This window comes from Dama dama, chromosome 16 (genome assembly GCF_033118175.1).
Source record: "Dama dama isolate Ldn47 chromosome 16, ASM3311817v1, whole genome shotgun sequence".
NCBI classification, from domain to species: domain Eukaryota; kingdom Metazoa; phylum Chordata; class Mammalia; order Artiodactyla; family Cervidae; genus Dama; species Dama dama.
Genome location: NC_083696.1, coordinates 27065966 through 27089030, shown reverse-complemented (window position 1 = coordinate 27089030; position 23065 = coordinate 27065966). Strand labels below are relative to the sequence as shown.

Sequence of the window (23065 nt, the reverse complement as noted above, 5' to 3'; positions counted from 1 at the left end):
AGGACAGAAGAAGGTGGCGGGCACAGGCCGCACCCTGCCTCACGGAGCTGCTGGGGCTGGGCCGAGTGCAAGTGCTGGGTCAGGCACAGAAGACGGGCAGGTCCCACAGCTTCCTGTGTGCGTCTCCCTCCTCTCAACATCCTTCAGCCTCCACACCAGCCCAGTCTTAGAGAGATAACCCTCAGTCTAAAGAAGACTAGGCACAAAATGTAAAACGACCATGGTAACATTCTCACATCTGCAAGATGGCATCTGCAGAGCCCAGGGCCACAGCCTGTGTGGAGAGGTGTAGCCGCGCTGAGCAGGGAGCCATCAGGGCAGGCCCAGTGCAGAAACAAGGCCCATTCCACACTCGAGTGTTCTCGGGGCCTCAAGGGCTGGGGAGACAGAGTCCTAGCTCATGTACCCCACCCTTCAAGGAAACAGCCATGTCCGATGAACGAACAAACATCACTGAGTGTGGGTCCAAGCCACAGGGAGCAGCTGTGGCCATGTCCAGTTCTGGCACTCTGACCTCTGACCTCCCACTTCTGGCAAAACATGCTCAGTCATGCAAGACAGAGTGAAAATGCACAGGTCCAGCTAGGAGGGATTTGTTAACAATTACAGGTGATTCATACAGTAGAGTATCTACCTTATGGTCAAAAAATAAGTTAAAAAAAATAACATGTAGAATACATTGTACATCCCATGGGTCAGACGTGTGTCTGTGTTCGTATGCAGGGAAGGTCTGGAAGAAAAGTCCACAGGGGTCTCAGTGACCAGTGTCCACCTGTGTGTCCTTCCAAACAAGTTCTGTCTACTTAAAAGCAGTTAAGTACCCAAACGCATGCATGAGTTTACAAAAATTGTCTGAAATGACTAGGCATCACTTTTGCAAAAAGAAAAATACCCACAAAATTCATCTGTGCCAAGAACAACATGGCATCGGGGACAAAAGAAGGGTGACTTGTGGCCAGGTAGCTGCATGGCAAAACAACCGCACCTAAAATCCATGCAGGAGCAAATCTGCTGTCTCCCTGCGTCACACCCCCACGGCATCCTCAGAGGCTCCAAGAGACTACAGGAATTGTCAGCACAAAAACTGAATAATCTGAATCCTCCCCTCAAAAAGATCCTGGTTATGGTTCCACATGCTACATACGTCAGTGTGCTGGCGAGCCCACCAGCAGATGACAAGGGTGGCAAATGAGGAGCCCATGAACCTTCATGGCAAAACCCAAATCAGTCACAAAGTCACCTTGAAGTCTGGATGCCCACTAAGTCAAAGCCAGCCCACGGCAAGTCTGTGAGGAATGGGGCCTTGAGTAGGAGACACCCAGAGTTACAGGTCTCATACATCTGTGTTCGCAACCTATCTGCAAACTGCCACCCACTGAGGCCACCCACCCGCCCTAAAGGGCCTTGCACTGTGGGAGTCCAATATTCTGGGCCTCATTTCTCTCCATCTAAGAGAAAGGCCAAGGAAAACCTACCTCCAGAGTTGCAATGAGATGGAACAATGTAGAGAAACCACAGAGGATGTGCAGACATGTCGGACAACATTTAGGGAAAATCTTATAGCCCAAATATATTCTGCAATTTATAAACCCAGATGAGAGACAAGAAAGGTGCCCACCTGGGGCTAAGATGATAGGGAGGCCCAGCTTTGGGAGCCCTGACGGGACCAAGGCTGCTCCCACAGAAGCTCCGTGAGGCCAGGCAGGACCCTCGCAGGCCATGCCACGGGCTCTGCTTCCCCTGCGCCCAGCCCGCCCACCAGGCCTACCTTGGCAGCGCAGGCTCCTGCTGAAAGGGCTGGCTTCACAGACGGGTGGGCCCCGCAGCCCAGGCCCCGACCTGAGGGCACCCGCCCGGCCCTTGTCCGAGCCACTCAGTAGCACCCGTGTGATGACACGCACCAGCTCCCGGATCACAGCCCTTGTGCAGTGGGGTCCACTGGCCAGGCCATTGGATGGGAAGAAGAATGGCTTCAGGTGGTGCGCGAGCTCACTCCAGTCAGTCATGGGGCTGCGGGCATCTTTGCAGCCATAAATCAGCTCACCGTTCTTCAGGAAGGGAAAGAGACAGGGAAATGTCAAGTCCAACAGGTTGACAGAAAAATACCTCCGTCCCCACCCACTAGGCAGGCAAGGTACTTGTTTATACATGCCCCCATTTAGGGTCTCTACCCACCCTCATGTACCACATTAACTGACCAAGTGGAAAATCCCACTGGGACATGAAAAAGAAGAAAAGTTCTCAAAAACCAAATACCAGAGAGGCCCCAGACCTGAGATACAAACCCTCAGACAGGAACACATGGTATGTTGGCAACCTCAAACAAACTCAGCCCAAAGCACAAACTCCCAAAGATCCTAGCCTGTTACTGAAAAGACCCTAGCCTGTCACTGAAGAGGCCAAGTGACACTGTGCTACTGAGGGACACACAGTGTCAGTCTGGCCCTGAGCAGACAAATTGCTCAACCACTGTGGGCGTACATTGGCAGCCAGCATCCCAGAGGCCTTCTGTCCTCTGTGAAAGACTAAGCCAGGCTCCAGCCAGGGCGGTTAAGGCCATCAGCATCACTAATACGGAAGTCTTCATTTTGGAGGCCAATCCTGCCTTTTAAAACAAAGTCCAGCAAAGAAACTCCTCATGGCACCAACGATCCCAGGGCTACAGAAAGGGATGCTCAGTAGGTGCAACCCCCTGACTTTTTACAGGGGTGTGCAATGTCCAGGAGAAAAGCCCATAAAAGGGTATCCCTACACCCCTGATCAGCAGTCAGTCCCAGGGGAGAGACATTTTCTAGTCTGTGAAAGTGTGGTCAGCACCCTCCAGTAGGTCCCCAGTGGCCTTCATCCCTTGCTGCTCACACCCCATAGTTCTCTCTCCATACCGGGGAGGTTTAGTCTGTGTGACAGAATACAAGTAAAGCCAACAGTATATCCCTGTCAAGATTAGTTATAAAACGATGCTGTGGATTCTGTCCTAATGATCCTCTTCTCAGATCACAGTAGCCGCACTGAGCTGCCACAAGGAGCTGTGGGGCCGCCTTCCAGTGGCTGTGGAGGCACCCTCCAAGCAGCAGAGCCTCTGCCCGCCCCCAGCTGAGCCCTCAGATGAGATGCAGCCTTCAGAGGGACCCTGAGCCAGAACCAGCTATGCTGCTCCTTCTGGCCACAGAAACTGAGATGATAAGCAGCTGTGATGCAGTAGTAGATGATACCATGAGGACAATCCCAGCTCTGCCCCCAGGTTGCAGATAGGAGTCAGTTCAATCCACTAAGAAGCAAGGACAGGGATTCAGCAGCGTGATGCCTCCCTAAGAGTCCCCTGTCAGCGCTGTCAGAGGGCACAGATGTGGGTGCCCAGGGAGATGGGAACACAACTGAGGCCGCTGCTGACCAAAGGACCAGGAGAAACCAACAAGAGATGCTGCCCCTTGACATGGGCCTTACAGAGGGAGGGGGGTGTGCCAGGCAAACGAAAAGCAGGAGCTTCTGGGAGGAAAGCAGGAAAGATGAAGTATGGAGCCAAAACCACTCAACGTGGGCTGTGGCCAGGAGGCAGGGCCAGGGCTCAGCCTGCCGTCCAGTGCAGGGGAAGCCTTGGCCCACCATGAAGCTCTCTCCTCCAGGCCCATGAGCAGCTGAGTGACCCTGAACAGTAGAAGGCCTTCTCTCCCCAGTGTCTGGAATCCAGGCAGACAGGCGTCTTACATATACAAATATGGTTGCTCAAGAACTTCATGTGACATTTGCAGAGAGCTATCATCCCAGTCTCTATGACAGTCCCACATGGCCCCCACCACATCTCACAAGTGTCCAGCATTAGGGTGGACACAGCCACAGGCTTGGAGTCTGTGAACAGCATTCAGACAGAAAGGAGAAGGCTCCAACGGCAGAGAACATGGTGTCAGCACGGATCATGATCCAGGAGACCCCTCCACACCTGGAACTTCACAACAAGGGAGAGCTTGCCAGCACTTGCAAAATGTCCTGCTTTGCTCCTGGTGTTATTTTAAAAAGCCATTCCATGTCACTTCTTTTAATCCATCTCTTTTGAAACTATTATCTTAATCTCTGGATTTCCCCCCAAGCTGAGTTCAACAGAAGCAGCAGATAGCCAGGGTTCTCAGTCCCAGTCCCAGGTCAACTGATCCAAGGGCCAAGTCAGACTCACCACTCAGCTTATGTTGGCCTGACAGGCCAGCCTAAGTGAGGGCAGTCAGAAAAGGGTCCACCTGAGACAAAATGCCAGCCTTACTATAGGTTCCAAATAAATACCCAGAAGAGAGGGAACTTATCTTTGGCATTTAAATATAAAATTCCTAAAGTCTTTATAAGAGTTAAAAACAAAAACTGATTTTAAAATATGTCCTCTTTTTCTTGATTTGGAAAGGTGGAAGGAGACAAGGTAACGCTGATTCAATATGACCAGATTTCGGAACCACATGGGGAGAAGTGAGTCAAGAACAGGCTTCACTCCCACATTCCCCAGGCTCACTTCCGAGGGGCATCCAGTATGCAGGGCGGCACTATCCACACGGAGCAGGGTGCAGAGGGCCCCAGGCTGTCCGGACCCAGCAGCCCTGCCACGCCACACAGACCCTCTGCCTGTGAACCCGGGGCCCGTCGCGAGCTCTTGCTTATATGTCACACCTAATAACACAACCAGGGCTGGGAGCAGTCAGTGGTGAGCAGAGAAGATGACAAGGGGGACCCCAGGGGACATATCTCCAACACAAACCCTTCCCCAGATCTGCCCCCTCTTCCCGCACCCCCTCTGCCCACTCCTCTGCCCCTCAGCAGCCCGCCCATGTATGCCTGACAGCAGCAGGTCAGGGACCACAGGCCTGAGCAAGTCCAGTCAGGGTGCCAGATGCAGGTGGTTGTGAGGAAGCAGAAGGTGCCAGTGCCAGATGGTGAGCATGCTGCATGCAGAACCCTTCCCCTACACAATCAGGATGCAGGACAATCGGAGCCGCAGGACTGTGAGAACTCACTAACTGACGAGCAGATCCCCTAATTGTATGCTCCCTAAGTTAACCGTAAGGGAAGGCACAGGTGTGGCCACCCTTTAGGCTGTCCTGCCCCAGGTCCTACTCCCATCTCAACCACAAAGGACACCTGAGACGCAGTCAGGGCCATCCTTACCCAAGAACCAGAGTCAGGGTCTGTGCCTCGAATCCGACGCCACCCAGTGGGCAAGGAGTTACCCTTACACACCCCAGGAGTCCCAGGATGACACGTGCTCGTGAAATAAGGCTTGGACAAAGGACCCAAGGGTCACAGTGAGGAGCCCCAGTGCAGATGCCCTTGTCTGCAGGTCACAGAGCCCTGTCAGGGACAAGAGCACCAGGGCTTCATCCAGCTCAGCTCAGACACCCACTGGACCCACCCAAAAGCCATAAAATAGAAGCAACTTTTACCTTAAAGATCTTTAAATTGTTCTGTGCCTCCTGTAACAAGCTTTTCAAAGCAAAGTACATTCTCTGTTTATTTCTAAAAAGAGAAAATATTATTGACAATTAGAGCAGACTTTGCATTTACCTGCCTGTGGCTCAGGGGACATGCCCAAGAGTTGCCACTTGAGGTCTCCAAGCTTTGCAGATTAAGGAGCTGTATTCTCCCCAGCCCTCTTCAGAGAGGCACCCCCATCACCGCCCCTAACCCCCACCCTTCTCTCTGCCCCTTCCTCTGGCAACAACTCCCCAGCCACTGGCAATCTGCAGGAACCTATTGAGGCAATGTTGACCCCAGGCAAGAACCCTGAGCCCTGCCCAGGGCCCTGCTTTCTGCAAGCAAGTAGCCCCTACCTCGCAGAATACGCCCTCCACCCCCCACTACAGAGAATGCCACACACCCCACCACCACCACCAAGAAAGGCAGCACTAGGGACAAAGGAGAAGTATTCTCTTACCCTGAGTAGAGATCGAGAGGACAGTATTTACTTATCTGCTTCCACTTCCCAGTTGCTACCTGTTAAGAGATCACCACAGGGTGTCAATGATTGGACTGGGAAGCACACTGGGCTAACTCTCACACACAAAAGAGCTCAAGTGGCTGTGAGAGAACCAAGGCAGCTGAGGGGCCGGCAGATGACACCACCTCCAGGTGCGCATCACTAGCCGGCACAGGGAGCCTGACTTTGACTCTAAGAAACCTCGGCCCTCCTGAGAGCCTCACATAGCTGCCAGCCCTCCACATGAGCAGAGAAATGGCAGCAAGCACTTTGTAAGATGCCATGGCTAAATTTTGGTAATCAGATGAACAAATGTTTACAATTATAATATCCAGGAAAGGTAGGTTGCACCCAACTAGCAATTTCATGTTGTCGGTGAGAAGACAAATTGGCACAACCTTTGAAAGGCAGCTTGCTGGTTTCCATCAAAATTTTAAAGACGGATGCCCCCTGGTTTGGCAAATCTATGAGGAATCACTGGGTCAAGGATGTTCACTGCGACATGTGAAACAACCTGTGAAACACAGCAAGACCTAGAAACATCTAAATAAATCAAAGCACATCTGCTCTTATGGACTAGGACACAGCAAGCCACATGGTGAATGAAAGAATCAGTAAACAGTATGCAGCCACTAACAGACAGAGACAAAATCACAAATATTTATTCAAAGAGAAAAGCAATTGGCAGACCAATGCATATGAAATAACTTGCTTTAAAAAGAAAAAAAGGATATGTGCATCTATACATGCATTATCCAAATATGCAACAAAAAAGCCTTGACAGATATGTGAGAAATAATCTTCAAGGATTATTCAAGTGAAAAAAATCAATTAGCAGGATAATTGCTTATGGCAAAAAAAAAAAAAAAAGACAGGACTCAAATGACTAAGAATGAAAGAAAATATAGTACTATCAATCTTGCAGGAATAAAAATAAGTTTAGAGGAATGCTGTGAACAGTTATATGCCAACAAATTATGTGAAATGAACAAATTCTTTAGAAACATACAGCTACCAAAACTGACTCAAGAAGAAATAGAGAATCTAAACAGACTGAATCAGTAACCAAAAATCTTTCAACAAAGAAAATCCCAGGGCCAGATGGCTTTGCTACTGAATTCCACTAAATGTTTAAAGAAAAATCAACACCAACACTCAAACTCTTCCAAAAAACTGAAGAGTAAAAGATGGGAAATCTTCCAAATTCATTCTATCAAGCCAATTATCATCCTGGTACCATAACTAGACAAAAACATCACTAGAAAAAAACTACAAACATCCCTCAAGAAATAATCCTCAACAAAAACTAACAAACCAAAATAAGTAGCATACTAAAGAGATTACACACCTTCATCAAGTGGCATTTATCTATCAAATACAAGGGTGGTTCAACATATGAAAATCAATCAACATAATACACTATATTAAGAGAAAGAGGAAAATACCTCATGATCATCTCAACAGATGCAAGACAAGCATGTGACAAAATCTAACATTCTTTCATGATTTAAAAAACAAAACTCTAAAAAAAAAAAAAAAAACTCTAAAAATAGGAAAAAAAATTTGACAAACTTACAGTGAGAACATTACATTCCACAGTGAAAAACCAAAAGCTTTACCCCTCAAGACTAGAAACAAGATAAGGATAACCACTCTTACTACTTCTATATAATATTGTACTTATAATTAAAATCAGAATTACCATATGACTCAATACTACTACTTCTGGGTTTATACCCAAAAAAACTGAAAGCACAGTCTCAAAGAAATATTTGCACAACCATGTTCACTGAAGTATTATTCACAACAGGCAAGAAATGGGAGCAGCCCAAGTGACCATCAATGGATGAATGGGATAAACCAAATATATTATACACATTCAATGGATATTATGCAGCCTTAAGAAGGAAGAAACTTCTGATACAAGCTACGGTATGGATGAATCTTGAGGACATTATGGTAAGTGAAATAAATCAGTCACAAAAGGACAAATACTGTATGATTCCACATATATGAAGTACCTACAGTAGTCAAATTCACAGAGATAGAAACTACAATGGTGGGTGCCAGGGGCCTGAGAAAGGAAGAAATGTGTTATTTTATGGATGTAGAGTTTCAGTTTTACAAAACAAAAAGCATTCTGGAAATGGACGGTAATGATAGTTGTACAACAATGTAAACATACTTAATACCTCTTAATTGTACACTTAATGGTTAAGATGGTAAATTTTATGTCATGTATATTTCATTACAATTAAATACATATATTTATTTCAAAAAATTAATTGTATTTCTATGCAATAAACAACTTGAAAATGACATTTTAAAAAATTCTATTTACAATGCTTAGTCACTCAGTCCAAAGTCCAACTCTTTGTGACCCCATGGACTGCAGCCCGTCAGGCTCCCCTGCCCATGGGATTCTTCAGGTAAGAGTACTGGAGTGGGTTGCCATTTCCTTCTCCAGCGGATCTTCCTGACCCAGGGATCAAACCCAGGGATCAAACCCAGGTCTCCTGCATTGCAGGCTGCGTCCCTACCATCTGAGACATCAGGAAAGCCCCTACTTACAATGGCATCTCCAAGAACAAAACATTTAGGATAAGTTCAACAAAGGAAATATAAGACCTATATGCTGAAAACTTTATAACATTTCTGAAAGAAATTAAGGACCTAAATAAATGAAAAAACCCTGCATTCACGGAGTACTAGTACTGGTAAGGGGGCAACACTTCCCACACAAATGTGCAGCACAATGATTCCCTGTCAAAATCTCAGCTGGTCTCTTGGAAATCATGAAGCTTAAAGACATCTTTATCGGCAAGGAAAAAGTAAAACTCTATTCACAGATGACACAATTCCACACATAGAAGATTCCAAAGAATTTACAAAGAAAGCTACCAGAGCTAATAAATAAATGCAGCAAAGTTGTACGGTACAACACACATATTAGTTGTGTTTCTATACTCCAGCAACAAACAAACCAAAAAGGAAATTAAGGAAGCAGTTCTATTTATAACATTTACAATATTCCAAAAGAATAAAATACCTAGATATAAATTTAACCGAAGTGGCAAAAGACTGGTACACTGAAAACTATAAAATGTTGCTGAAAGAAATTAAAGAAAACCTAAATGAATGGAAAGACAGCTGTGTTCATGGATTATAAGACTTAGTATTATTAAGATGGCAAGGCTTCCCTGGTGGCTCAGACGGTAAGAATCTGCCTGCAATGGAGGAGGCACAGTTTTGATCCCTGGGTTGGGAAGATCCCAAGGGAATGGCCACCCAGTCCAGTATTCTTGCCTGGAGAATTCCACAGACAGAGGTTCCTGGCAGGCTATACAGTACCATGGGGTCGTAAAGAGTTGGACACAACTGAGTGACTAACACTTATACACTATCCAAAGTGATCTATAGCTTCCTGTAATTTCTGTTAAAATTCCAACTGCAATTTTTTGCAGTTACAAAAAATCCAACTCTCAAAATCATATGTAATTGTAAGGAGCCTCAAATAGCCAAAACAATCTTGAAAAAGAAAACAAAGCTAGAAGACTAATACTTCCTGATTGCAACAAGAGTGGCATAAGGACAGACCAACAGAAAGAAGGTCAGAATTAATATAAGGCCAATAAATCCACCAACACCAATCAATGGAAATGACAGTCTTTTCACAAGTGGTGCTGGAAAAACTGGATATCACATGTAAAAGAATGAAGCTGGACCCTTAGATAACACCAAATATAAAAACTAACTCAAAACAGATCAAAGACCAAAACAAAAGAGCTAAAACGATAAAACTCTTAGAAGAAAACATATGGGAAAAGCATATGACCTTAGTTTAGGTAACGATTTCTTGAATATGAAAGCAAAGGCACAGGCAACGAAAGTAGAAACAAGACAAACTAGACTTTATCAAAATTTAAAACTTTTGTGCAACACTGTCAACAGAGTAAAAAGGTAACTGAGAATGGAAGAATATACTTGCAAATCACATATCTGATAAACAGATTAATATCCAAAATATACAAAGGACCCCTAAAATAAATTAAAAAATCACAACTCATTTCAAAAGCGGGTGAGGAATTTGAGTACACATTTCTCCAAAGAAGACATACAAATGGCCAATAAGCACACGAACAGATGTTCAACATCACTAACAGTTAGAGAAATGCAAATGAAAATCACTTGAGATACTACTTTGTATCCATTAGGATGACTAAAATCACAAACAGGGATAATAATTAGTGCTGGTGAAGCAAGGATGTGGAGAAACTGGAGCCTGCACACATTTGTTGCTGTTGTTGTTCAATTGCTGAGTCATGTCAGACTCTTTGCAACCCTATGAACTACAGCATGCCAGGCTTCCCTGTCCTTCACTATCTCCCAAAATTTGCATTTATGGTCTTTCTTTATGATCCAGCTCTCACATCCGTTCACTGTTGGGGGGAATACGGAACTGTGCTACAGCTATGCAAAACAGTCTGCCATTTCCTCAAAACTTTAAACAGAATTTCCCCCAAGACCCAGCAATTCCACTCCTAGGAATATACCCAAGAGAACTGAAAAGAGTGACTCAAACATGTACATGTACAGATACATTTATAGCAACATTACTCACAGTAGCCAAAATGAAGAAGCCATATGTCCATCAACAGATGGATAAACAAGATGTTCCCATACAATGGAGGATTATTATTCAGTCATAAAAAGAATGCAGTGCTGATAAATGCCACAGCATGTATTAACCTCAAAAATATTATGTTAACTAAAAGAAGACAGTCACAAAAAGCCATAATTTGTGTGATTCCATTTGTATGAAATGTCCAGAATAAGCAAATCCACAGATTCGGTAGTTGCCAAGGGTTGGCAGGACAACAGGTGACTAATAATGGGCACAGGACTTCTTTTTGAGGCGATGAAATGTTCTGGAATTAGATAGTGGTGATGGTTGTACAATCTTATGAATAGACTAAAATCTGCAGGATTATACACTTTAAGAGGGTAAACCTTAGGATATGTATAACTATCTCAGTTAGGAAGAAAAAGATGAACTAGTTTTGAAATAAAAAGTAAACAGTGTTTATTTCCAGTTTTCCATTTTATTTCACTCCTCTAAGAACTCTAGACGACCCAGCCATTTACCCCAAGGCCCTGTGCAATGGGAAGCCAGCTGGCCACCTCCTCCTACCTTGAGGTGCTGGTGCATGCAGTAGCGGCACACCTTCTGCTTCAGTTCATGGGTGACGTCACTGGGGAAGGGGATGAACCCGCACTTGGGCTGCAAGACAGGGGAGGAAGAAAGGGCGCTCAGGGAGCAAACACGCCTGCAGGCAGACTAAGACTACAGGGCAGTGAAGCGCAATTCCCAGGAGACTCAGGAGGCGTCAGCTCTAAACACTCCCAAACGTTGCTTTTACCACCAGTCCCCAGTGGGAATTGATGCCGCCCTCACTGTACCCTATAAGTATCTCTTTGCCACTGGAGAATCCACCCACAACTCTCCCTGGAGAAGAACAAGGAGGCCTCAGTTGCTGGCTTGACAAAGTGGAACACAGAGTAACCCTGTGTTTTCATTGTAGAACAAGACTGGAAAGACTCTATGAGTGGTAGATCTGTCCCACACTCTCAGCTCCAAGAAGCAGAGTCTCTCTGATAAGACTGCGTGAACAGAAGTGCTCATCTGATGGTTCCTGGGATCCCAGAATGTCTGAAATTCTGGTTGTCTTTTAAAATCCAGAGTTTTCACATACAATATGTAAGACCACTGCCTAGTGTCAGGACACTGAATCATCTGTGACGCCTGAGACATTCGCCTCTGTTTAGAGAAGCAGAACATTGTCCACACTGAACATCCGGAGTGTGAACGCTCAGGGCCAAGAGCATGACCCAGAAGTCACCACCAGAGGTTTGGAGAAAGGAAACAACGAGATACCAGGGAGGCTTCCTGAGGGAGACTCAGGCGGCCACTCTGGACAGGGAGCCATGAGGTGAGGCAGGGGAGTGACCCTTATCCAGTAGTCACTGACCTCCACGAGACGAGCAACATCCTTTGGAGCCCCACCTCAAGGTGGGGAAAGCACACTCCAGGCAGATGACCCATGGATTTACAAGTTCTCCTTTCTCCCCAACACCATTTCCCCTTTAACAAATATTCACCTTGATCTCCACACACAGAATCGGCCGGTGCTCTGCAAAACGGTAGGTCTGAAGTCTGGCTAAGTTGGGAAGGCACAGGGCATAACCACTGAAAGTGTCCAGGTCCTTGTCACAGCGAGATTCTGGAAAACAGAGCAAGGAAAATAACTGAGGGTCAGTACAAGAGTGATGAACAACTCCATGGCAACCTGGACTCCTGTTGCGGGAAGCATCAACTCAGCCTCAGCTTTTGGGAGGTCACCTCTAAAGCTTGGGTTATCCTGCCTGATGAGTCTACATAAGGACCTAGAGTCACACAAATATAACGCTGTGATTCCTGGTAGGAGTTTGGACCTCGGAGTTAACCAGCTCCACCTCCAGAGGGGCTGGAGGCTGAGGGCAGCCACACAGGTGGCCAGCTGTGTCTACATGCCCAAGTCCCAGCAAAAACCTTGACCCCTCTTCTCTCAGCTGGTTTTAACTTGTGTCCCTAAGCCATAACCATGAGAATAACAGTGAGTTCTGTGGGTCCTCCTAGCAAATTATCAGACCTGAGGTTGGTCCTGGGGACCCCCAAATATGCAGCTGCCATCAAAAGTGAGAGTGATCTTGGGAACTGCCCCCCAATTCTGCTGACTCCCTTAACCCAGAAGTTCAGAGAGGAAGGCGGCAACAGCCACTACCTTCCTTTTAAAGCTTCCTTCAGAATATTCAAACACTACTCATTTCCTCAGCACTGACTACTAGAAGTTATACTGCAGACAGTCACATAAGATATGGCCTCTAGATCCCAAGAGAAGTCACCTTTCCTCCTTCCACACAAGGCTGAGTATGAGTCGCTGTTACAACAAGGGACAGTCTTATTACTGTTAAGCAGTATAACTGCTGATTATAAAACGAACGATGCTACACGGCACTAGTAACTAGAAGCAGACTCACAGCAGGCCTCAGTCTGTCTAGATGAGGAAAACAGAGCCAAGACACAGTCCAGGTTTTGAACAAGGCTGCTGCCTCCTTCCCCTTCGTTGGCCGTTTCCACCCATGAAGCCCTGCTCCTCACTGCTCCCCAAAACAGGGGCTCCAGGGCACAGTATCCTGTTTTCTTTCATTTTCCTAATCAAATACAGAAAAAATTTCATATTGGCTTACTACACACTCTGACTGCCTGGCTGTGATTTAGGAAGAGACATGTCACTCCTTAACAACATAAATTTTGCATCCCTATCTCTGACTGTGAAAGGAAAAGCTTTAACATGGTTAGTGTCATTACTGTGACGAATAAGTGTAGGGGAAGTACCTGAGGTGTGGAGGGAAAATACCTGAGCTGATGGGGGAGAAGTTATGTGAGGTGATGGGAAGGGGCGGTTATGAGAGGTGATGGGGTGATATATGAGGTGATGGGAGGACGGGTATGTGAGGTAATGAGGGAAGATATGTGAGGTGATGGGGGAGGTATATGAGGAGATGAGGGTATGTAAGGGGTATGATAGGGAGTGGGTATGGGAGATGGTAGGATGGTAGGAGAGGATGTGAGGTCTTAGGGGAAAGTATGGGAGGTGATGGGGAGAGTATGGGAGGTGATGGGGGAGGGTGTGTGACGGGATGGGGAAAATATATGAGGTGATGGGGGATGTATGTGAGGAGACAGAAAGTATGTGAGGTGATGGGGAGAGGGTACGGGAAATAATGGGCAGAGAACACGTAAGATAATAGGGGAAGGTATGGGAGGTGATGGGGGGGTATGTGAGGTGACAGGGAGAGGATATGGGAGATGATGGGAGGTATGCAAGGTGACGGGTGAAGGTATGGGAGGTGATGGGGCTATGTGAGGTGATGAGGGAAGGTATGGGAAGTGATAGGGAAGGCATGGGAGGTGATGTGGGGAGGTATGAGGAGATGAGGGGTATGTGATATGATGGGGAGAGGGTATGGGAAATGATGAGGGGAGGGTATGGGAGATGATGAGGGAAGGGTATGGGAAGTGATGGGGGAAGACAGGTGATTGGGAAAGGTATGGGAGGTGATGAGGGAAGGTATGTGAGGTGATGAGGGAAGGTATATGAGGTGATGGGGGAAAGTATGTGAGGTGATGGGGGAAGACAGGTGATTGGGGAAGGTATGTGAGGTGATGGGGAAAGGTATGTGAGGTGATGAGGGAAGGTATGTGAGGTGATGGTGGAAAGTATGTGAGGTGATGGGGGAAGACAGGTAATTGGGGGAAGGTATGGGACGTGATGCGGGAGGTATGTGAGGTGATTGGGGAAGGTGATGGGGGTGGTCTGTGAGATGATGGAGGGTATGTGAGGTGATGGAAGAAGGTACTGGAGGTGATGGGGTAATTGGTATGTGTGGTAACTGGTTTGATAGGGGAACATATTAGTGATGATGGGGAAGGTATGGCCAGTGGGGAAAGGTACAGAAGGTGAAGGCGGAAAGTCTGGGAGATGAGGAGGAGCAAGTATATATGGGGGGAGGGGTACATTTCTACTGCTGGGTAGAATCATGTGTGGTGATGGAGGAAGCTATGTATGGTGATCCAGTTCCAGTTCTGTCCCTCAGTCGTGTCTGACTCTTTACGACCCCATGAACCAAAGCACGCCAGGCCTCCCTGTCCATCACCAACTCCCGGAATTCAGGGAAGTAAGTGAGGTGTGGTGGGAGGTACAAAAACTCAAGTTTCCCAGCTTACCTCAAGAGGCTAAGCAGATTGGGTGGTGCTGGCTTCTGAAGGAAGGGCCTCAGGACTGCCCTCCTCCAGGGCCTGGCCCACCCTCCACAGCTCAGGTCTGCTCTGGTGTTCTTTTGGACTCCTCCAGACCACCCTAGAGCCCACCTTCCTTTCCCTAACTCTTCTCCATCTCCTTCACCTACCTTTTGCCCCTCAAAGGCATTTTTATTTTTATGAATTAGTTCTTGGTCATATATTCCCTGCAGTGATCTGCATATTTGACACCCAGAATTGTATTCACAAACTCCTAGGATTTCTACCCCTGATAATGAAGTTCCTGGCAAAAGAATTGCTAAAAACTGTATCTATCTAACATCAAACACTTTTCAAATGGAATATTATAAAATTTGTAAGTTAGAATCCCTTACCTGGTCTTTCACATTGTATCTTTAAGCAAAGCTGTTTCACAAAATCTAAAGGCAGCTGAACAACTTCCTGTAAGAGCAAATAAGAAATACTCAGTGTGTGTTACACAACAAGGGAAACGTACTTAACGCCACAGAACCACAGACGTTAAAATGGTAAGCTTTATGTTATGTATATTTTACCACATTAAAAAAACACTCAGTATGTGAGTTTTGGGAATAAAAGCTGCTCTGTTATTTTAAGGACATGTCCAGATTATGTCCAACTCTTTGGGACTCCATGGACTGTAGCCCACCATGCTCCTCTGTCCATGGAATTTTCCAGGCAAGAAATACTGGAGTGGGCTGCCATTTCCTTCTCCAGGGGATCTTCCCAACCCAAGGATCGAACCTACATCTCCTGTGTCTCCTGCGCTGATTGGTGGATTCTTCACCACTAACGTCTCTGTGCACTAACAGGAAGAGGCCCTCCTCAGGGTGGCTGGTGTCCACAATGGCAGTGGCTAGCAGCGTGCCCAGTGTCACCCACAATCAGTCTCCAGAGAACGCTCCTCAGGCAGCTCCTGTGTTCTCACGGCGCCCTCATCCTCATTCTTCGGGGGTCTGTGGATGGCAGAACAGGGGCCCGAGACAGCCCTCTGCCTGCAAAAACATCCTCACCAGTGGTCTCCTCGGGCAACCTGAGGCTTCTCACATTCCCATCTGAGAAGCAGCTCAAGGAACAGGGTCTGATCAAATATTAATCTCTGGGTAAGGAATTTCCCTCATGGCCCAGTGGCTTAGGCTCCGCACTCCCACATGCAGGGGGCCAGGGTTTGAGCCCTGTTCAGGAAACTAGATCCCACATGCCACAACTGAAAAGATCCTGCAAGGTGCAGCTAAGGATCCCACATGCCACAGCAAAGATCGAAGATCCCATGTGCTACAACTAAATCCCAGCATAGCCTAATAAAATAAACTTTAAAAAAAAAAAAAAACCCCAGGTGAGACATCCTGTGCCCCCATCAGCTACAGGATGGCCAATATTTGGTGCATTTGGGCAAAAAACAAAGGAGCAACTTCTTTCTGCTTTACTGTTTCTTTGCAATCTCCCAAACTAAGAGTTTCTATTTAATCCACATTGCTCACACTCTTCCCTGTATTTCCAGGGTGTCAGAATTCTGACTTCTAAAGAATCCCAAGGGGATAGAAGAGACTGGCCTAGAAAGAGGATGCTGGAATCCTGTCCATTTACATGCCACACCTTCTCCATCACGCCCTGTCCCACCTAACCTCCAACTCACAGGAAGACAGGCCCAGATCAGTCCCCAAACCAGCCAGGCAAGGTTGGAGGCAGCATGGCACAAGGGGTGTGTCTGTCTCTCTATCTGAGCCTTGCTCTCACCACTGGGCTAGTCATTTCTCATCTCAGGACACAGAAGAGGGAAACACTCTTAACAGGGCTCCCCTCTAACCTAGCTCATGTCATCAGGAGGAGAAAACCGTATGGTTTACAAATGCTGATTCTGCCTGAACATGGTCCTACTTGGACCAGAGAGGTGCTCTGTATCCCACGTTCAACCGCCTGAGAGGCGGTCCTCTCACTACCACAGCCACCTGGAGGAAAAGCAGATTGTGCTTCACTCTGGCAGTGTCTTCATGCGAAGGAGGTATGTCAACAGGGTGAATATTCCCAAAATGGGACCTTGTGAATCCACCTCACAGGCCCAGAGCCTTGTCCACTGTGGACAAAGAGAATCAAACTTGGGAGTCAGAGCATGCCCAAGGCCCTGAAGGGACATCCCAGTGCTATTCCCACCTGCCAGGCTGCCGCTGGCTGGACCCGCAAGCTCCTCACCACTCTTCTTCACCACTGGCCCCTCCTGGAAGAAAGGTCTAGAGGCCCTGAGTGAGACAGAGAAACACTCCCACTTGGTCAGATGAGCATCCTCTCGCCCCAAGAAGGACACTGACAGTTGGCACACCTGCATTCTCTCAGACACCATTCAGGCCAAGAAGTCGGTGGCGCCCAGCACAGCACTCAGGCTCTCACAGGCAGTGGGTTTCAGGCTTTCACAATTTAACAGGACAGCTGGGGAGGGGTGGTGCCGGCCCCCAGGATGGCCTCAGTGGCCTTTGCCTCTGTGTAGTCCCATACTGCCTAGAATTGATCTGTGGAGACCCCAGGATGCTGTGGAAATGACAGACACAACTTCTCGACAGGTCATCTCAGACCGCGCACCGGAAGAGTCAGGACCGAGCCACAAGGATGCTCAGAGCCCTGCAGAGAGTCCACATGGGGCGCTGCTGAGCCCAGCCAACAGGTCAGCAGCCAGCACCACACTGCAAGCTCCATGGTTCTGGGCCACCCTGGAAGAGGATCCTTAGCCCCAGTCTTCAGAGAAGACCACAGCCCTAAGGATCCCAGAGAAGCACCACCCACAGTACATCCCAAGCTGTCCAAGGAGGACACTTTGCTGTCAGAGCCACTTAAAATTCTACTTTGCCAGGCGATCCTTAAGCTTCAAAGAAACTTTCCCTGAACCTTCTTGGTATCATTTTTCTCAAGATGCACACAAGGTACCGAACGTGCAAAACAGGCAGCGCTCGTCGTCCCTCTGTTCAAAACGACAAATCTGATCATTTATTCAGGCTTCTGATCTAAGACAAACAGTAAGGCCAGCAGAAGCAGAGAAGCAGCAGGGATCAAAGCCAAGGTGTAAGAGTGACTGTCCCAGACACGGACCACGGCCATCTGCTCTGAGGGTTGCCAGGATCACAGGGCCAATCCACTGAGGCTTCTTATGCTGCCCTCTCCATGAGCATCCAAACAGCAGACCCTGCCTGTAACAAGCACTCCTCTCCGTGAGTGAGACCACCTGCAGGCAGGTGGACGCCATCACCCCACCTGAGCTTCAGCTGGGGTCTCCCACGAGACCAGGTCACACCTCCCAGTACGGGGGCCCGCTTTTCTCCCTACCTTGCTCTGAGGGGCCCATCAAAGATCCAGGCTGCTGCCTGAACCTCACTCAAGAGCTCTCACCAACTTGAGTGCCCCCCTGAGGGTGGAGTGGTGGAGTCCCAGGGGTCCCGGCAAGTTAAGGTCTGACAAACTATCTCAGAATCCCATGCTTCTTAGCTAGCAAATGAAAATAACAGGATCTGCTCTGCTACCTCATGGGGCAAAAATGAGAAAAGCACTTGGAAACTCTGTAACTAACATGAGGGGTTACTGTGAAGCACAAACTTTCAAACTATAATTGAGGAGTTGGTATTTTGATACAGAATGTGCCCATGAATTTAGACTACATTTAAAAAAGATCACTTACCCCACAATGAACATAGTTCTCACCCAAAAACTCTTTCATGACATTTTTGCCAAAGTCCACTATGTTCTGTAGGTGCTGAAATATTTCTTCTGAGGTCTGTAAAAGAGAAGGACAAGAAGGCCTCAATGCCCGGGAGCTCCTAGAAAGCAGACTCTGATACCACCATGAGCCCCTGTCACATACAGGGCTGCCAAGTACGTGGCCACAAAAAACCACCAGTGGCCCTGGACCCAGAGGAAGGTAAGCCCCACCGTGAAGACTACCATACTCAATGGAGTGTCTGTCCCCAAGGGCCCCTGGACCACCTCTGCATTCTACTCAGGGCCCCATGTGATTCTGAAGCTGTAAGTTTAAGAACTATATCTGTGGCCCTGCCTTCCTCACACCAGGAACACATGTGAATTCCACCTGTGGCCTGTGCACACCTTCTGAGGAATCTGACTTTAAAAATCTTTCCCATCCAAAAATTACTAGACATTTAGATTTTATTCTTCAGCCTCTAAATGTAGAAATTAAACACTTTCACCCCAGAGGTTCTTAAAGAGTTGATAAGCTGTGAGATTAAGTGAGCTAGAAAATCAATCTTGTACTCCTCACTCTGACCCAAGGCAAGAAGGAGAAAGGGTTGATCACAGGTCTCACTCAGGAGCAAGAGGGCTGTCTTCATCAACAGCGGGCTGAGAAGTGCCTGACACATGGCTCAAGCTCTGAGAAGGTCTTGGTCTGAGCTGCTACACACGCACCATAACACAGGCAGACCATAGCCTGCAACCCAAGGCACTACTGCGTTAGGATGAAGGCCTGGCAAAAAACTCCATAACACATCCAGTGGTTCTGTAGAGCTGTGGCCACAGGCTTCTGACAAAAAGGTCTTATTATTGACAGAATTAACAGACACAATTTCCCACAAATAATGCAGCTGGCATCACATAGAGCCATTTATATATCAACAACAAAAAAAACCCAGCAAACTGTTGCCTTGAAAGACATTACCTCAATCAATGTAAAGAGGAAGAACTGAAAATAGAGGCATCTAGAGAACTCTGACCCTTCACCAAGGCCAGGCTCCACAGACCCTGAGTGGGGAAAGGGGCGAGGGGAGAGGACTGAGGCAGCCTCCGAAATGTTTCTCCTCTCCACCTGGATTCCACAGAGACAGAACCTCCTGCACGATTCTCTTCAGCAACTGCACCCCCCATCCTGAGCCATCCTTCTCTGCACTGACCATACCAGCCCCGGACCTCACTGCAGTCAGTCCCACTGTGACAACAGTCCCAAGCTTTCTCCCCTGGTCCCCGCTTCTCATTCTATGAAACTAACCCCCAAGAGTACCTTTCATTTGCACAATCAGCCACCGTTGGCACCCGTATGCCAGCCACCTCACCATCTTTTCTGGCTGTTTCGCCATAATTCAAATGAGGTGAGGTGGTGACTCATGTCTCCGACACCCTGATCTTGAGCCCAATTTCTACTCACCATCCAGAACCACGGCCCTGCCCCCACCATGTGGGTGTGACCTGCAACTCCAGCCTTTTCTCCCCTTTTAAGGTAAGAATCTATGCTCACATCATGCCCTCCCCACTGGCCATGAAAGACGAAAGGCTCCCAAAGGGCTACTGCATATTGACCTCTGTGACCACTTAGATACACACCTCAAGGTAGATAGACACTGCAACTCAGGGGTCAGCAGGCATGTGGCAGAACAACAGTGGTTTTCTAAGGGTGCCCACAGTACTTTGCTTGGGTGACTCAGAGAACAGAAACCCAGCGCTCCATCTGAACTGCCAGCTATGACTTGTAACACTGACTGTCTACCACAGCATTACAGACTTCATTTTCACAGCTAGACTTCCCCACAGATAGGGAAACTGAGGCAGCGGGGTGTAAGGAAATCACCATGGCAAAGCCAAGGCCTGGCCCTGGGTTTCCCAGTCATAAGCAGAGCTCTCTGAACTAGTCTGGGAGGCTCCTGACTCAATACCCAGGGACTAACCATGATGACCCAGCAGGTCAAAGCACTGGGTCCTGCAGGAATGATGGGCACACGGCTTTCAGGAGTGAATGCTTGTATCATATTCAAATTTCTAAAATTAGCATTAATACTTTTGCATCAGAAAAAAAATCAAAGTTTTCTTAAATAATTATTTTAACGATGGGGTGGCAAATCCACTGACCTTACCTTCTTCCTATTAGGAGGAAACTTCAGAAAACGAAGCACCACACAACGCTGTTGGAAAATAAAACAGAGTCTGATTAGTACCCACACAAAGCCTGGGGATAAGGGTAGGAGAAGGAGCTGGCCTCAGCAGTGCCTCGGACACCCAGTGACCCCGGGGGGAAGTGAGGGCCATTACTGGGCCACGTGTCTGAGGACACTGAGCAACCAGGAAAACCTATGATCTTTGACCTAGTCAGGCCACTCCCAGTGATTTATCTGAAGGAAAAAAGATGCACAGAAGATTTTAGCTACTGCATATCAAAGTACTGTTTACAATTCCAAATAAAATGTAAACAACCTAAATGTTCAACAACAGGAGGATGATTAAATAGAGAGGGACATATTCCAGACCCTGGAATACTATGTAGTCATTAACCAGAAAATACGGAAGATCCATATTTACAGACACAGAGGGATAGCCATCATCATTGATAAGTGAAAAAGATAACAGAATGGGGCTTTCAGAGTGAACCTATTTTTATAAATATGTGTGTGTGTGTATATGTGTGTGTGTGTGTGTGTGTGTCTGTGTGTAATCAAGAATAATGTATGGGTACAGTGCCATTTATGTAAAGCTCAAAAACAGGCGAGACTAAGACCTCCGGCACCTGGGATGGTCCCTGAGAAAGGTTCTAGAAGGAGCTGGTCATGAGAATACAGGTCCATGTACTTTGTCATAGTCAAGCTGTATACCCACATACGATGCTATCCCTTGTTTAAGATAAAGTATGTGCATGCTGCGTTTGTGTGAACTGTGTCTGAAAAAACTTCAGAACAGATAACCATGTGTCCAGGTATCAACAACTGGGGAACTTAATTTTTTCAAGTTCTGTTTATTTGGATTTTCCAATTTTTTACAATGTCAATATAACATACATTTCAAAAAAAAATACATACAAAAAAATATAACATTTCAAAAATTTTTTACAATGCTAACATTACATGTCAAAAATGTAAAAAAAAAAAAAACAAAAAAAAAACGTTTTAAACAAGTACAGCCTTTGAAAACAGCCATTCTTCAAGGAAATAACCTGGATGTGTTATGGAGTCTTGGTAATGGGGGAGATTAATTCCATTTGGACAACTTCAGAAACCATTCCCATGGAGACAGAGAGTTCCAGGCAGAAGGGCTTGGTTGGGAACCTGGGCTGTCAAGCGGTGAACAGCAGGAGGAGAGGGAGGTGCAGCAGTCTGGGTGCTGTCTAGGGCACGGGGATCCAGGTGGGGCAGGAGGGGCTGGTGATTGAAGAGGCTCAGAAAGCAGAGGTTTAGCACTCAAAACATGGCCGCGAGCAAGCAAGGCCCGTAGAGACCAGATCTATTTCCCCAGCCCACGGCCCCCTGACACTTCCCATCCCACTCTGATGACAAACACTCCTCTCAAAACCCCAGACAACCATCACCTCCCTGAGCCCCAAGCCCAGACTTGGGGAAGCCAAGGTCAAGGGCATGTACCAGCCCCTCAGTTCAGTTCAGTTCAGTCGCTCAGTTGTGTCCGACTCTGCGACCCCACGGACTGAGGCACACCAGGCTTCCCTGTCCATCACCAACTCCTGGAGCTTGCTCAAACTCATGTCCACTGAGTCCAGTGATGCCAGCCAGCCATCTCTGCCCCCTCCCAAATCCAGGCAGACATTAGTATTCAATCATGGGAATCAACTGGCCAAGGATTCCATCAAAATTCAAGGAAAAACAAAAGTTGTTAATGCAGAAACCCGAAGTCTAGCCAACTTCCCAGAAACTCAGGCCCCTAAAAGTACACTCACTTTTTACCTGAACTCCACTATTTCTCAAGACCTACTAAGAAATTCTGAGTGTCATGCTGTGTCTGCTTCAAGGAAAACTGCTTTCTCTACTGACCTGTTTATCATTCAAAACTGTCACCAGAAACAGCCCCACAGGCGCTGCAGTGTCCGCCTTGAAGGCCAGTCTCCACAAACGCCAGCACTCAGCGGCACCCCTGTTTTGGACAGCAAGCACTAACTGCCCCCTCTGAGGCTCTGACTGGGCTGAGCTGGTGGCCCTGTGACGCCCCAAGCCAGCCGTGGGACCAGGTGACACCCATTCAGGTGGACAAAAGAGAAAAGATGAGAAATCAACCTTGCCAGCCCTGGTTGGCATAAAGATATGGTTAGTTCAAGGGCCACCCGTGGTCTGTAGCAAGACTGATGCAACCGCCCACAGGGAGATTCCCATGAAGGAGCCCAAATGCACACCTAATCTGGTAAGCACCAGGGCCCTGCCAGCTCACAAAGTTCTAACCAGTTGTGAAGCAAACAACTCCTTCCCTTTTAAAATCTGAAACCAGATGTTTAAGATATATCTCCTCCACAGTGTCTAGGATAAATGTCAAGAACA

General features: G+C 47.2%; 1 protein-coding gene across 1 annotated transcript in view; it reads right to left on the bottom strand.

The window, feature by feature from the left end:
* The window catches only part of IPPK (inositol-pentakisphosphate 2-kinase), a 55813-nt gene that overhangs the window by 26273 nt on the left and 6475 nt on the right, over positions 1-23065 (bottom strand). Inside the window, exons 2-9 of the mRNA XM_061163635.1 lie at positions 20669-20716; positions 18490-18585; positions 15185-15251; positions 12110-12231; positions 11142-11231; positions 5909-5967; positions 5418-5490; positions 1769-2048 (exon numbers count right to left, since the gene is read on the bottom strand). Coding sequence (XP_061019618.1) covers positions 1769-2048; positions 5418-5490; positions 5909-5967; positions 11142-11231; positions 12110-12231; positions 15185-15251; positions 18490-18585; positions 20669-20716 — 835 coding nt within the window. The remainder of the gene's footprint in view (positions 1-1768; positions 2049-5417; positions 5491-5908; positions 5968-11141; positions 11232-12109; positions 12232-15184; positions 15252-18489; positions 18586-20668; positions 20717-23065) is intronic.